Source organism: Mobula birostris, chromosome 23 (genome assembly GCF_030028105.1).
Source record: "Mobula birostris isolate sMobBir1 chromosome 23, sMobBir1.hap1, whole genome shotgun sequence".
NCBI classification, from domain to species: Eukaryota; Metazoa; Chordata; class Chondrichthyes; order Myliobatiformes; family Myliobatidae; genus Mobula; species Mobula birostris.
Window position 1 is genome coordinate 62,198,188 of NC_092392.1, and position 16,937 is coordinate 62,215,124.

Here is a 16,937-nt window from a genome sequence, read left to right on the forward strand (position 1 = left end):
CCACCCAAATAGCCTCCCTAGACAAGCCCTCTAATCTATCCTGCCAGAGCACCGCTGTAATATTTTCTCTGACAAGCAATGCAATACCTCCCCCTCTTGTCCCTTCGATTCTATCACACCTGAAGCAGTGAAATCCAGGAATATTTAGTTGCCAATCACACCCCTCCTGCAACCATGTTTCACTAATAGCTACAACATCATACTTCCATGTTGTAAGCTCATCCACCTTTCTTACAATGCTCCTAGCATTAAAATAAATGCATTTAAGAAATTTTCCACCTCTTACTCTCTGTTTATCACTAATGGAGCTAACAACATTACTATTTTCTTTTTCTTCCTTTTCCCCGACACCTGTTCCTACACTCTGATTCCCCTCCCCCCTTGTATCTGGTTTAAATCCACGGGACCCTTTCTAGCAAACCTAACTGCAAGAATATTTGTCTCCTTCCAGTTCAGATGTAAACCCTCCTGCCGGAACAGGTCCCACCTTCCCTCGAAAACTGCCCAATTATCTATAACTCTGAAGCCCTCCCTCCTGCACCATTTCTTCAACCACGTGTTGATCTGCGCTACCTTACTATTTTGAAACCCGCCTGCATGTGGCACTGGTAGCAATCCTGAGATTGCTGTCCTGGAGATCTTGTCCTTTAACTTGGTGCCTAACTCTCTAAGCTCACCTTTCAGGACCTCTTCACTCTTCTTACCCATGTCATTGGTCCCTGCATGGACGGCGACATCCGGCTGCTCACCCTCCCTCTTGAGAATACTGAGAACTTGATCCGAGATATCTCGGACCTTGGCACCAGGGAGGCAACTGACGGGATTCTCGATCTCTTCCACAGAACCTCTTATCTGTCCCCCTAACTATCGAATCCCCTATCACTAATGCTCTCCTCTTTTCCCTCCTTCCCTTCTGAGTTGAGGGTCCCATCTCGGTGCCTGAGACGCAACCACTGCAACTTGTCCCTGGTAGGTCGTCCCCATCAACAGTATCCAAAATGGTATACTTATTATTGATGGGAACGGCCACAGGGGTGCTCTGCTCATTCTGTCTCTTCCCCTTCCCTCTCCTGACAGTCACCCAGCTACCTGTCTTCTGACTCTTTCGGGTGACTATCTCCCTGTATCTCCTGTTTATTTCTGCCTCTTCCTCCCGAATGATCCGAAGTTCATCCAGCTCCAGCTCCAGTTCCCTAATTCGGTTTGTCAGGAGCTGCAGCTGGATGCACCTTTTACAGGTGTAGTCATCAGGGATGATTGTGCTGGCCCTGACTTCCCACATACTGCGAATGGAGCACTCAGCTGCCCTAACTGCTGCCTCCATTACCTACTCTTAAGGTAATTAGATTTATTAAAAGAACTTACCCGGCCTTACCTCACTTGGAGTGAAGCTCGTCCTCAGCCTCTGCTCGGCAAAGCCTCTCGAGCCAAAGCCTTCCTACTCTGTCTCCCACTTCTCCGTTGTCTGCTACAATGTTTCTCGCTCCGTTAATCTTCTCGCTTTTAAACCCTCCCGCTGCCTCAAGGTCTGACTTGCACGCACTTGCACAGTCATGCACCGTTCAACTGCCGAAGAAATTCAATAGTCGGGAATATCTTAGACCATTGTTAGTGATGATGGAAGATGCAAACAATCCTGAATGCATTATTTTAGCATTAAAAAAGGCCCACATTCATCCTGTTGAAAAACTAGTGTTTGAGTTTCAAATCTCTTCCTAGCCTTCTCCTTCCCAGCTCTGTATCCTCTCACAACCCCCTATAATACCTGGATCTCGGTTTTACTATTTGTGGTTCCTTGCTTCCCTCTACTTAATAATTTTTTTGTGTAATAATCCTTTGCTCATCTCTTTTACATCTCCTTTTGGGTTTTAGTGTCAAAATTTGCTTAATGTTCCTTAAGTGAAATAACTCAGGATGACTTGCAAAGTTAAAGATGCAAGTTGTTACTTCTGGCAAACCCTGCTTCTTTATGATTTAAATATCCTCACATTTAAACTGGCCAGTAATTGCAAAGCAGGAATATTTTACCCCTGATTCATTACTGATTTTTAAGGAAATGCAGGAAATATTATTGACATTTCAGTTTATGTAATTACATTATAGACTAAGTTCTTTTCTGAAAGTTTGATCAAATAGTAAATGCTGCTTTTCATCTTATTTAGTTTATTGATTCAGATGGCATCTTCAATGTCCCAAGCTGCGTGAGACCCTTATCAAATGATAAAGGTGGATTTAATCTGACATTTGAACACCCGTTTGATGATGTGAACATAGTTGATTTACACTGGGTGGTTGCTGTGGTATTATACACTTTAGAACTGCTATGCAATCAACAGAAGTGGGAATCGTTAGTTCACTTGGCCATCTACTTCAACATTGTTACACAGTAAGTGATACTATAATCCTCTATTCTGCTTTATGTTGCATTTAGATGATGGGTCTAATTTCATGTTTACTGGTCTCTTCTTGATGTGTCTGTTTTGTCCAGGATGAACATAGGAAACGTTGTAGAATTGAAATATTGTGTTTTATATTTGTAGAGTCAGAATTTTTCCACTAGTTTCCCGCACATTCTATTACCACTAAACTCAACGGGCTGTAAATGCCATCAAAGAACTTAAGCATTTATGAATATTGCTCATGTTAAAAATCATCAACAAACATTAATTACCTTTTTTCAATTTCATGAAAAATAATAAAAGTTTAAAATACAAACTGCAAGCAAACACAAATTTATATCTATTTGTTTGTGTTTCAATCACTTACAAACTTGCAGCAGGAGCCAGCCATCCATCTCCTTATGTCTGCTCCATCATTCAGTAAGATAGTTCCTATTCTCTTAATTCAGAACCACTTTCCTGTATGAGCTCTATTTCCATCAATTCCATTAGTATGCATCTTTCTCTTATCCTCTGCAGTACTTTAGATTCACTATTCTGTCCTGCATGTTGATCACTTATTCCAAGACTGTGAGCCCTGACTTGTAGATAGGCTTCCCAGCCAAGAGCCAATTCCCCTTCTCCCCAGTCAAACTTCTTATGAATTTTGTATATTTCAATAAGATCAATTTTCATTCTTCTAAATCTAAGACAATACTGGCCTAGTCTGTTTAGCCTCATCTCATACAATAAATTGCTGAACCAGGAATCAATCTGATGGACAATTGTTGCATTTCCTCTATTGCAAGCATATCCACCTTCCTTAAGCTGGAGGGCCAGAAGTGTACACAATATTTCACATACAGCTTCACCAATATTTATCATACATTCTCATATTTCTTTACCATACAGAAAGAGGGTATTTGGTCTATAAGATTAATGCTGACTCCTGGAGTCATAATCACCTATTTATCCATAACTTATGCTCTCTTGCATGCCTATTATCTCCCCTAGAATTCTCCTGCCACTCACAATTTACAATAGCTAATTAAAGAGATACCTGCTTTTATGCTCAAATCCTCTTGTAATAAAGGCCAGCATATTTCCCTAATTGACACAAAGTCAATACCCTGACTGAGGTATCTGAAAGCCATGGTTATGATCACAAAATGAGAGCAGTTTTTTTTCACCAGAAGTTTGTGAATATAGTGGTCATTAGTAGCTCAGGACAAATATCACTGAGTAACCGATATTGATGAAATTGGGAATTGTGCTTTCTGAGTTGGATGAAGAATCAGCACATTAATCTCATGATTCACGTACAAGGATACTTGTGTCTTTCTGAATCCCAACACCTTTCAATTCCACATCATTAAAAAAATGAATTGTCTATTTGTTTCTACCGCAGTGGATTTCCCACTTTATAATTCACTTGCCACATCTTTCCTATTCAACTAACCTGTTTATATCCCCTGAAGCATTTCTATATTTTCCTCATAGCCCAAAGCCCTAACTTAATGTCATCAGAATACTTCAGTAAATTACAATCATCTCCCTCACCCTCATCGTTGAGATGGATAATGAGCAGTTGGGACCTTCCAACTAATCTCTACAGCTTCCCACAGGCCATAGTCTCATAACACAAATTTAGCCAGTGCTTTCCTAAATGCAGTTTTCAGTCTGAGCGTTAATGCTCACTTAATCCCAGGCTTTTATCTTCAATATTGTATGTTTTTGTTTAATAATCACCTGCAAGCCACCTTACTGAAGACATTATGAAAGTTTTAATACATCATATAAAATAGGTTACTCTTTTCTGCTCCTTACAATGTTAGAAAACTATCAGAATTGTGAGACATGATTTCCCTATCACAAACCCATGTTGGTTCTGCCCAATTCAATGATTATTTCCCAATGTCTTGTTGCCAAGAAACCATAGAGCAGGAACATGAGTTTTGGCTCACTGGCTATATTGACCAATCTCACCCACCTGTACATGGTCCATATCCCTCCATTTCCTGCTTGTTCATCTGACTGTCTGAATACTTCTTCCTTAATAATAGATTCCATCATGTTCAGTTGATGTCGAGCTAGCAATCCATAGTGTTCTTCCTCACTCATTCCTTCAGTAGTAAAGTTTTATTTGCTACCATCCAATCTATAAGAGGTATTCTGGAATCCATGAGATAACTAGGACACATCCAGTGCCTCCACAGTCATTTCCACAATGCTCTAGGATGCTGGTCATCAGGTCCTGGAGATTTAATGACTTTCTACTATAGAACTCCACTAATCCAGAATTTTATTTTATTTTACTGATACCGTGCGGAGTAGACCCTTCGAGCCATGCTGCTAGCAACCCCTGATTTAACCCTAGCCTAATCACGGGACAATTTACAATGACCAATTAACCTACCAATCGGTATGTCTCTTAGGACTGTGGGAGGAAACCAGAACACCCGGAGGAAACCCACGTGGCCACAGGGAGAACATACAAACTCCTTACAGGCAGCGATAGAATTGAACCCGTATTTTGGTGCCAGTATGGCATATTTTATGGCTATTGGATGTTATTTCAGTTAGTAATCCAAAAGACTTAACTAACCTTTTCTTTCCATCTTTAACAGTAGTAAGAATTTCCAGTGAATTTAAAGAGATGGTTTGAAATGTGGACAATGAGTTTATAGGGAGTACAGGAACGGAGGGCCCAGAATGATTCAGGCAAGCATGGGATCAGTTCCAGGTGTGTTTTAAGGATGTGAGAGAACAGGGTCCAATGAGTTTAAAGATTTGCCATTCTTTTTGCAATTCTGATTTATGATTATTAGTGAGTGGTTCATTCTTCTCCTTATATCTATATGTACTGCAGAACACTATTGTGCTTCAGCAGAACTTTGTATGATTTCAGCAATATTTCATTTGAATTGTTTCTCACAGAAAGTAGAAAGTTTGCCATTACTAGCATCTGGACCAATCCAAGGCTTTGGAAATTTAATGATTTAGATCAGTTATTCCTTTTCCAGATCTTTTATAGAAGTAAACTGCAATATTATTTAGTATAATTATTGTTTTCTTGTTTACTTACTAGTGAAAGGTACACTCAGAAAGTCACTCCCCTCCTGGTTTACGCCCAAGGCCAGCTTCAGACAAGGATCAGAGAGAACAATGGTCCTCCTCCTCCTCAGCCTCATTTTGTTAAGGCTGCACTTGACTCAGGAAATAATGTAAGTATCTATTTCTTCTGTTTTGTGGAGAGAACCCTATTAGAAGCATAGACCCGTACAGCATGGAAACGGGTCTCAAAGTACTCAAAGCACTGCCACTTCACTTCATATAATCAAGATTCCCATCTAATCTAGTCTCATTTGCCCACATTTTCCCATATCCCTCTGTAGCTTTCTTTCCATGTACTTGTCCAAGTGCCCTTTGAATGTTGTTAATGTACCCACCTGGACTACTTCCTCTAGCAGCTTATTGCATATATTGACCAAGCTCGACATGGAAAAACTTGCCCTTCAGGTTCCTATTAAACTTCTTCCCTCTCTTTTAGTTCTTGATTTCCTAACCTAGAAAAAGACCATGGACATTGATCCTATCTATGCTCCTTATTATTTTATACACCTCTATAAGATCACCCCTCATTCACCTACACTCCAATGAAAGAGATCCTAACCTGTTCAACCTATCTCCATATCTCAGTCCTTTGAGTCCCAGCAACATCTTCATAAATCTCCTCTGCACTCCTTCATGCTTACGGCATCTTTTGTATAGCAAGGAATCAAAACTGAACACAATGTTCAATTGTTGAAGAAATACTAAGACAGTGGTGCAGAGAATGGAATTGTCAGAATAAATGTGACAGAGATGGAGAATTTAGGAGAATGGAATAAAACCCTTACAAAATAATGGCAGCATTACGGGCCAGAGTGCAGGGAAGTTAGTGTGGGTGATGATGAGCTTTGAAAGGACATTAATCTCTAACATATAGAGTTGTAAGTTACACAGTATAGAAATGAATCGAAATGGATCCTTTGGTCCTATATTGTTGATGAAAGCCATCTATCCTAATCCTGTTTCCTGGCATTTGGACCATGCTTATCCAGGAAGAAGTGAAGAAGAGGATACAGAAGGTGTGATATAGGGATGACAAAATTGGCAGTGAAGTCAATTATTATCACTAGACACAAAACACTGTGTAGTCACTCATTGTCACTTCCTGTGCAGTACAAAACATGCTGCCTCTTCTGGTAATGATAAGCAACCCACCTCTTCCAAGGTTTTTTGAGCAAGCAGCCTAACATGTGATTTAAATACAGAAATAGATTTGGTTGGTTTCAGCTTCCTGAGGTGCCATTTATCAATGTTAATTTTTGCATAGCACTAGAAATACCATGCTAAACAAACCACTGACAGAAAGAATTTCAAATAGAGAACAGACACATAGAGATCATGTGTCCACCCTAAGGCAGACCAATTATGAGATCATGGATCATAAGATATAGGAGCAGAATTAGGTCATTTGCCCCACTGAGTATGCTCCATTTCATCATGACTGATCCAATGTTCCTCTCAGCCCCAATCTCCTGCCTTTACCCCATATCCCTTCATGCCCTGACCAATCAAGAATCTATCAACATCTGCCTTAAATATACACAAAAGCTTGGCCTCCACAGCTGCCTGTGGCAAAGAATTCCACAGATGCTCCACTCTCTGACTAAATTGCTTGAGGATTTGGATATTCTTTTGAAAATACAATTTTAAACACATTCACTTTTCAATTGTTTCCTTTTGAGTAATTTGAATTGGTTTATTGTCACATGTACCAAGATAAGGTGAAAAGGTTTTGTTTGCTTATCCCCAGATGGATTATGCCTTATATAATACAGTATATTGAGGTTGTAAAAAGGAAAACAGAATGCGGAATATTTATTTATTTATTTAGCCCTTCCAGCCCTTCAAACCACACTGCGCTAGTAACCCCCAATATCTCTGATTTAACCCTCACCTAATCATGGGACAATTAACAATGATCAATGAACAAACCGGGTACGTGTTTTATGGGAGGAAGTCGGGACTTCCGGAGGAAACCCAAGCTTTCCAGGGGGAGGATGTATAGAGACTCCTTACAGCCGACGCCAGAATTGAACTTTGAATTCCAACACCCCAAGTTGTAATAGCGTCATGCTAACTGCTATGTTATCATGGCTCTATTTCTGTAACAATGTCATGTTACAGGTACAGAGAAAGTGCAGTACAGGTACAAAATAAGGTGCAAGGGCCATAATCAGGTGTACAGAGAGATCAGCAATTCATCCTTTAGTCTATAAGGGGTTCATTCAAGAGTCTGATAACATTGGGTGGGAGCTGTCCTTGAGCCTGGTGGTACACGTTCTCAGGCTCTTGTATTTTCTCCCTCGATAGGAGAGGAGAGGAGAGAGAATGACCAGGGTAAAGCAGATCTTTGTTTATGTTGCTGACTGAGACTGCAGGAAGTAAAGAGGGAATCTGTGGAGGGGAAAGTTCTAACTTTTGAAAACAGTAAGCATTCAAATAGCACTGATTTTTAATAAATGTTTAAGATTGATCCTAAAGGAAAAATATATGAGTTCAGATTTATTATCAATGAACTTGTAGATAATGGAACAGTAAGCATGACTTTATTTTAAAATTTTATTTCAGACTATTAGGTTGCAATAAGACAAGTCATAACTTTCAAGTCACATACACATACCTGGCCACGTGTAAAAATAAATTAATGAGCTTTATTTTATGTAAATGTTGTTTTCTTACCCACCAGAAAGTGCAATCAATAAACACACACAATGTAAGCTTAGGGAATACCATTTAAGCCTCAGAAGTCAATGGATTCAGTAATACCAGATAGCTTGCCATTGTTGTTTGTTTTTTTGAATTGTCTCTCTCCACAGATATTGCTTGTCCAAATGGGTAATTTCACCATTACCTTTTATTGGTAGCAACTGCTGTGTTCTGTATCTCATAGTTCCAAACTCCCTTTCTCCTTATTCCTGTTCTCATCAATCTCCAATTTACATTTCTTTCTATCAGGTAAACTGTTATTAACAAGTCTTTGCCACTAACAAGCCACCACTAACACTATTTGTGCCTTCCATCTCTTCTGGCCTCTATCCAATATCGGATGTTCCCTTTATTCTCTTTACCTGTGGCCCACTACCTTGTTTCTCTACAACTTAGAACATATTTATCTTGTTTTCCGTGTTTTTATATGAGACCATTGACTTGAAATGTTCATATTCCTTCTATCTTTATTTCACTGTAGATCCAGCTGCTCCTACTGAGCTCCTAGCATTTTGTGTTTTTATTTCATATTAGAATCCTTATTTTTCTAGATAAATTGCAGGAATTTTATAGAACACCAGTTGACAGTTGCAACTTCTGTACAACCAGAAGGCATGGGTGACCCTGATCTGAAGGATGCTGGCTCAGGTGAGGACCTTCACCAATTAAACACATGGTGCATTTCCTTCAGCATATTTGAAGACATACATAATATGAAAAAATCTAGCTGAATTCATTACAATTTTCCTTGTCACTGAGTCAGTTTTTGGGTGATATTTCACCTGGTTAGGGAAATAGCTTCCAATGGAATGAATTAATGCCTGTCTTCCATTATCCAGTTGCAAGGGACAGCCAATCTATCTATCCAATCAGAACAAGAGAATCTCCTGTTCTGACTATTCTTTCCACACCTTTTGCCGAACCACCCTGTTTCTTCTCTTATGCATGATGCCACTTGTGACAGGATGTGAAAATAAATCAGGTTGAACCTCATGTTACATCAGGAGCACTCCACTCAAGCACTTTATTACCAATGCTTGTTTGACATCAAGTAAAGAATAAGTAAGCTTTCTTTCAGTAAATATTGGAAAAACTAAAGTTCTCTGCTTGTTTACCATCTAATGGCAAGCTATGGTAAATGCTGTATTGACACACTATAAACTCGAGCTATCTTTGCTTTTCTTGCTGTGTCCCAGCTTTGCAATCTCTTTTATTTTAAGCTCATCCAAAATTCTGACAGCTTTCTTCTAATTTGCCCTAATCCCCTTCACTACTCCACGATTCAGTGCTCACTGAACTGAAACGATCCTTCCCTCAGCAACATCTTGATTTCAAAATGTTCATCCTTGTTCTCAGTGAGTACAGTGCCCAGTTTTTCAAGAAACTGCAATAATTACCATTCCTTCCATACTTGCTGAAACATCCATACACGGGGGAAGATTTGACCTTTGTAAATACCTGTATTTGAATATCTGAGTCTGTTTTCAGCTACTAAATTTTATTTTTTATTCATCCTCCTCCTGCATTTGGAATACTTTTCAGTAAGTAAATCTAATACATCATTAAATGGGCACATGTAGACTTGGTGAATAGTTAAGAATACCAGCTTGTGGATAGAGTGCAGGCAGAATTGTAATATGTCAAGAGAAACAAACTGTTACAACGAATTTAGTCTCAGAGTAATTCCAGTTACTTGTTAAGACCATAGGACATAGGAGCAGAATTAGGCCATTTGGCCCAACGAGTCGGCTCCACCATTTCATCATGGCTGATCCATTTCCCTCTCAAACTCATTCTTTTCCCATAACTTCTCACGCCCTGATTAATCAAGAATCTATCAACCTTCACCTTAAATGCTCCCAGTGATCTGGCCTCCACAGCTGCCCGTGGCAAAAAAAATTTCCACAGACTCATCACCCTCTGGCTAAAGATATTCCTCCTCCTCTCTTTTCTAAATGGATGTCCCTCTATTTCGAGGCTGTGCCTTCTGGTCCTACCAAAGGAAACATCCTCTTCACATCCACTCGATCTAGGCCTTTCACATTTGATAGGTTTCAATGATATCCTCCCTTATTCTTTTTAATTCCTATGTACTGGACCAGAGCCTTCAATTGCCGCTCTTATGATAACCCTTTCATTCCCAGAATCATTCTCGTAAACCTCCTGTGAACCCTCTCCAATGTCAGCACATCCTTTTTTAAATAAGCGGCCCAAAACTGCTCACAGTACTCCAAGTGAAGCCTTACCAGTGCCTTGTACAGCCAAAACATTACGAATTTGTTTCTATATTCTAGTCCTCTTGAAATTAATGTGAGCATTGCACTCACCTTCCTCACCACTGGTTCAACCTGCAAATTAACCTTTAGAGAATCCTGCATGAGGACTCCCAAATCCATTTGATCATCTGGTTTTTCATTTTTTCTCTGTTTAGAAAATAGTCTATGCTTTTATTTCTTCTACCAAAGTGCATGACCATACACTTCCCAACACTGTATTCCATCTGCCACCTCTTTGCCCATTCTCCTGATCTAAAACCTTCTGCAACCTATCTGCTTCCTCAACATTGCCTGCCCCTCCACCTGTCTTCTTGTCATGAACAAATTTGGCCACAAAACCACTTCATCATCCAAATCATTGACATACAATGGAAAAAGAAGCGAATCCAGTACAGACCTCTATGGAACTAGTCACCGGCAGCCAATCTGGAAAGGATCCCTTTATTCCCACTCTTTGCCTCTTGCTAACATCTAGGTATATTGTTAATATATATGCTATATTGTTAAATATAGTCAGCTGGTAATGGAGCAGTTGGTATTTTATTTATGAGACCTTACTGTCAAAGAACAATAATGAAGCAACAATGCCAGTTAGTGTTGTGATTTTAAACCACAGGTTTCTGATTGGAATGTATGAGGAAATTAAACTTTCTTGATGTATTGCTACCTTTATATAAGTATGCCAAAAGTGTGTCTGTTTACTGATATATGCCTGTGGAATAAATTAATCTTTCTTCTTGTTGATTCTTTAGTCTGAATGTGCATTTAAAATATTCTAATTTTGTCATCTTAAACATGGAACCATTAATTTAGGAGGGAAAAGAGCAAATGCGTTGATATCAGTACCAGTCGATGTGATGGATACATTCCGGTGCTTTAGAGAAACTTTTTTCAATGCAAGTTATGTCAGTTCTGCACTCAGGCACAGCAGAAAGCTCCATGCATTACTCCTGGCTTACACACAGCAAAGTAAGTGAAAATCTTATCACATTATTCATATATAGTTCAATCAACACACTAAGTAATTATTATTGCATTGCAGTAATTTATCATAAGTCCAGACTGCAAAAAAACCATGCCATTATGGGTAAGAGTTTTCTTCAGCCTCAGTATTGTATCCAGTACTGAGCAATACACTTCAGTAAGGATGTCAAGCTTTGCAGAGGGTACAACAAATTCACAGGAATGATTTCTAGCATTCTTTTTTCTGTGGTACGGGACTAATGTAGAGTTAATGTAAACAGGTAGTTGATGGTTGGCATGGACAATGGGCTGAAAAGCCTGTTTCTGTTCAGGATCTCCATGATCCCTATGGTTACTTAAATGAGCAGAAAAGTGGTAATGGAATTCAGTGGAGAAATGTAGTGTAGTTGATTGAATTCCATTTACCATTTTGTGCTCATTTAAGTAACCAAAGGATCATGGAGATACAACACAGAAACATGCCTTTTGGCCCACCATCCACACCGACCATTAGTACTGAGGAGGCAAACTATTGGCTCTAGGAAGACATTGATGGACAAGCTGGGCGGGATCAAAAGTAGCAAGTGGAATTGAACCAGGAATTGAATGTGTCCCATTTAGGAAGGACAAACACTTAACTCGTGCTTCGGTAGTTTGAGGTACCCATCTGCTTCAAGCAGATTTCAATTATACTGGTGCCCAAGAAGAATGTGGTAACCTGCTTAAAAGACTATCAGCCTGTAGCACTTACATCCACTGTGATGAAGTATATTAACATCTTGCCTGAGGAGTGACTTGGATCCATTAAAGTTTGCCCACCATCACAACAGGTCAACAGCAGATGCCATTTATTAGCTTTCCACTCAGCTCTGGAACATCTGGACAGTGAAGATGCATATATCAGGATGGTCTTCATTGACTACAGCTCTGCATTCAATGCTATCATCCTCTCAAAACTAATCAGTAAACTCCAAGATCTAAACCTCAATACCTCCTTGTGCAGCTGGATCCCTGACTTCCTCACTTGTAGACCCCAGTCAGTTTGGATTGAAACATAGAAGCATAGGAAATAGGTGCAGGAGTTGGCCATTTAGCCATTCGAGCCTGCACCGCCATTGTATGATCATGGCTGATCATCCAACTCAAAACTCTGTACCAGCCTTCCCTCCATACCCCCTGATCCCTTTAGCCACAAGGGCCATATCTTCATGACAACAATATCTCCTTTATAATGTCTATCAGTACAAGTGTACTACAAGGTGTGTGCTTAGCCCCCTGCATTACTTGCTTTATACTTATGACTATTGTGACGGGGTCCTGAATTACCCCTATGAACTGTGCTTTTGAAAAGAGAGAGAGAGAGTTATTTAACACCGACATGTTGTTTTAAAAGAGAGGAAAAAGAGAGAGAGAGAGAGACGAAGACGAACTGTTGGACTGTCACTTTAAGGCACTGGGAGTAACTTTTGGATTTCTGCTGAGTTGGAGAGAGATAGCACCGAACAGCTCGTAGGTTGCTATGGTGACCGAAGGCAGCGTTATTTGATGGACAATTGATGTTACGATTTTTCGGCAGCGTGTTTATACTTCTCAAGGACATTTGCCTGCTTGTACATTTCTTACACAGAGAAGGGAAGGAGGAGTTATTTGTATGACAATTGGTACTCAGTACGGTGAGATAAATAGGAGGTTAGATGATATAGGCCTTAGGCACATGTTTTGGACACTGAATGAGCTTTGTTGTGCCCACAGAAAAAGTGGGTTTTTGGAGGATCGATCAGTGGCTCTTGCAATGAGAAAAGGGAATGACTGGTGAGGAGTTGTCCATGTGTCCACCCTTGCCTGGGTTGATAGCTCCACCACAGAAAACCGGTCCCCTTTGTTGAAGTCACAGTCGGTGACTTTTAAAGGATTTCGGAGGACAACGAGAAGATCGACGGGGTCAGCTCACCTGAAGACTCAAATCTCTCCCTCTTTCTCTGTCCATCACTACTCAACTCAATACCATGAACTGAACTGAACTTTACTCATCATCGTAAGACGGTATCTTTTTACCCTTAGACTTGAAGAAGCTTGGTTTTCATATATATTTCCACACTTACTGATTTACTTACTTATATATATATAATCATTGCTAACCTGTTTGATTTATCTACATTTATATTACTGTATAGCGTAGTTACTAATAAATATTATTAGTTAATAGCAATACTGGACTCCAAAGTGTTTTCCATCTCTACTAGTTCTTTATTCCCGTCATGGGGTATGTGACAAAATGAGGCTAAATACAACTCCAAAGGCATTTTTAAGTTTGCTGACACCGCCACTGTTGTGGGCTGAATCAGAGGTGGTGAGAATCTACATACAAGAGGGAGATTGAAAATCTGGTTCAGTGGTGCCACAAGAACAATTTCTCACTCATTGTCAGCAAAATCAATGAGCTGATTATTGGCTACAGGTGGAGGAAACTGGAGGCTTATGAGCTAGGCCTCATCAGGGATCAGAGGTGGAGAGAGTCAGCAGCTCTAAATCCTGGGCATTATCATTTCAGAGGATTTGTCAGCTTATAATTACCATTACAAAGAAGATAAGGCAGCACCTCTGCTTTCTTAGAAGTTTGCACATTTTCGGCATTTCATATAAAACTTTGACAAAATTCTATAGATGCATGGAGAGTATACAGACTGGTTTCACCATGGCTTGGTATGAAACTACAAATGCTTTTGAATGGGAAACAAAACTATGAAAAATAGTGGATACAGCCCAGTAAAGCCCTTTCCAGCATTGAGCACATTTAGAAGGAATGCTGTTGCAGGAAAGCAGCATCAAGGACCCCCACCATCCGGGCCACGCTGCTTAATGCTGTCATCAGGAAGAAGGTACAGGAGCCTCAAGTCCCACACCAACAGTTAGTACAATCCATGATCAGGCTTTTGAATCAGGGGACTTCAATACCCCAACCAGAACTGATTTCAAAACCCATGGATTCACTTTTATGGATTCTACAACTTGTGTTCTCAATATATATAATTTTTATTCCTGTCATCTTTTTGTAATTGCACAGCTTATGGTCTTTTGCACATACACTGTCTCATTTAATTCATTACTGAACATTTAATTTTCTATTTACTGTGAATATCCTCAAGAAAATGAATCTCGGTAGTATATGGTGACATATATGTAGTTTGATAATGTTACTTTGAACTTTGAACAAGGCAGGGGAATGTGTAATATGTGCTAGGTACTAAAATGTATAAAGGAACAAAGAGATTTTGAAGTATACATTCATTGATCCCTAAAGGTAGAAGAAAGGATAGGATGTATGTAGGTAGGGTAGTTGAGAACAAGAAGCTATTTCCACAAACTGAAAAGACATGGATTTAATTGGTTAAAGAGGGAATTGAGCAAAAGAAAAATATCCCCAGCAAATAGTGGAGCTTTGCAACCCATGACCTTAGATCCAAAATATATTTGACAGAGAGGAACAGGATGGTTACATTAGTTTTGTTATATTACCAAGACCTGGATTAGCAATCCTGAAGATTGGATTTGAATCTTATCATAGCAGTCGGACAATTAATATCAGCTAATTAAGTCAATCTGTAATAAAAATGTGCTGATATCAGTAGCCCTGAAATAACACATCTTATTCATGTCCTGGCTGTGGCTGGGCCATATATGTCTCAGGACTCAGAGCAGCAGAAATGATCCAGCAGGCCATTCATTTAGTTGTACCAAAGTGGCAACAAACCTGGATTAGAGACCCAGCATTAAAGGCATCAGTTCTTCTCTCCCCCCAGCTTGAAGATCAAGAGCCCAGGATGAGTGGGGGTCAAGTTTGGGCAACGTGTTGAATGAAGCACAACATAGTCCATTAACAGGACGTAGAATAATTGTATATCACAGTGCAATTAAGCATTAAGCATTGCTGAGGTTACTTTGTAAGTCATGAGAAAAATCATGAACAGAAAGAAAGGCTGTATTTTACATTAACTTTATTTTTTGTGTGGTAAATTTCAGCAAGGTAAATTGTGACTAAAGACTATAATCAACTACTGGTTATATTTTAGGGCGGAGAGACATTCTGAGACAAAGATCAGGAAAAGTTGACTTCAGTTCAACACCAACTCACATTGAACATTCCATGCCTACTGATCTGACCAATGAAGATTTTCGTTTGTTTGTTAATGTTCTGAGTAAGCCACTACCGTGGTCACAGGTGTCACTTGTGATTTTATCATATGACAACACCATTGGTAAGATGTGCATTGTTCCTTCTAGATCTTAGATGTTTTTATGCTGTGATTCTGCCTATTATGGACGTTCATTCAAGCTTGTTTAGAGAAATAAGACAATATAAGTACTTAATATGATTGGATTAGTATAGGTGATTAGTATAGTCATCTGATTAGATGTTTGGATGCCCTCAGTTTTAATGTTTATAACTTAATCAATTGCTGATGCCTTTACAGTCAATTAGCCTGAAACAAGGAGACACAAGAGACTACAGATGCTGGAATCTGGAGCAACGAACTAGATGCTGAAGGAACTCAATGGGTCTGGCAACATCAGTAGAGGGAAATAGAGGATCTCATCCTAAAACTTTGACCGACCATTTTCCCTCCACAGATGTTTGTTGCAGCCGATTGGTTAAGGTGTGAAGAGCATTGATAGCATCAATGGAATCTTAATCGAGGGGAGTAAAACTTGAGTTCAAGTTCTCCTGGTGATAGAAAATCCCTTATTTTCAATGTACCTTCTCCATGAAAAAAAGTACAGAATAAAAAAAATCAATTAGATTATGGCAACGAAAAGTAAATAATAATTACATCCAATCTGAATAAACTTTACCTTTGAATGTTAAACAGTCAGCTATCACTCTATATTTAAAGTTATTTCTTTTATCAATTAGAGTTGCTTCGAGCAAATGGCCAGAACAGTTTGTGTGCACAGGCCCTTCATGAACAAGGAAACCTTCATTTCTATAAAGCTGGGAAGAGGTAATTTTCCAACTTTTGGACATTTGAACTCTATATTCTCTTGAACTGCTGTGGATCCAGGTGACTGGCAAGAAATGCCAGCTGTCCTCCACTGATGCCACTTATCTGGTTTGGTGTTTCCAGCATTTCCAGGTGCCTTCTCTCAAACCCCATTGTTTGTCTAACTTTGTTTCATGAGGATAAGAATGTCTTAATATACCATTTGATGAACAGAGAAAATTTGTTCTCCCGGTGATTAATACTGGAATGACAACCAAAAAAAATCATTTTCAAATTCAAAAAAAATTCAGAAGCAAGAAGTTCTCAATATGAATTTAATGTAGAGGTTTAATGTTACAATGCCACTTTTGCCTTTCATCTACCAGAATTTTGGAGGTTAATCTTCAAATTGTACTCTTAATTTTTTATGACATAAAAAGGCTTTTGGCCCATCAAGTGCGTGCAGGTAGACAGTGCAATTGCATCAATCCCATTTCTCCACTTATTTCCCCGCAATTTATTTT

The 16,937-nt window shown here is 39.3% G+C and overlaps 1 protein-coding gene across 13 annotated transcripts in view; it reads left to right on the plus strand.

Annotated features, from left to right (window-relative positions):
• Window positions 1-16,937, plus strand: part of cfap54 (cilia and flagella associated protein 54) — a 482,407-nt gene that overhangs the window by 240,062 nt on the left and 225,408 nt on the right. For all 13 annotated transcript variants that reach the window (XM_072241335.1, XM_072241340.1, XM_072241339.1 and 10 more), the window contains 6 exons: window positions 2,163-2,386; window positions 5,467-5,602; window positions 8,747-8,843; window positions 11,285-11,440; window positions 15,505-15,690; window positions 16,347-16,434. In XM_072241335.1, coding sequence (XP_072097436.1) covers window positions 2,163-2,386; window positions 5,467-5,602; window positions 8,747-8,843; window positions 11,285-11,440; window positions 15,505-15,690; window positions 16,347-16,434 — 887 coding nt within the window. The remainder of the gene's footprint in view (window positions 1-2,162; window positions 2,387-5,466; window positions 5,603-8,746; window positions 8,844-11,284; window positions 11,441-15,504; window positions 15,691-16,346; window positions 16,435-16,937) is intronic.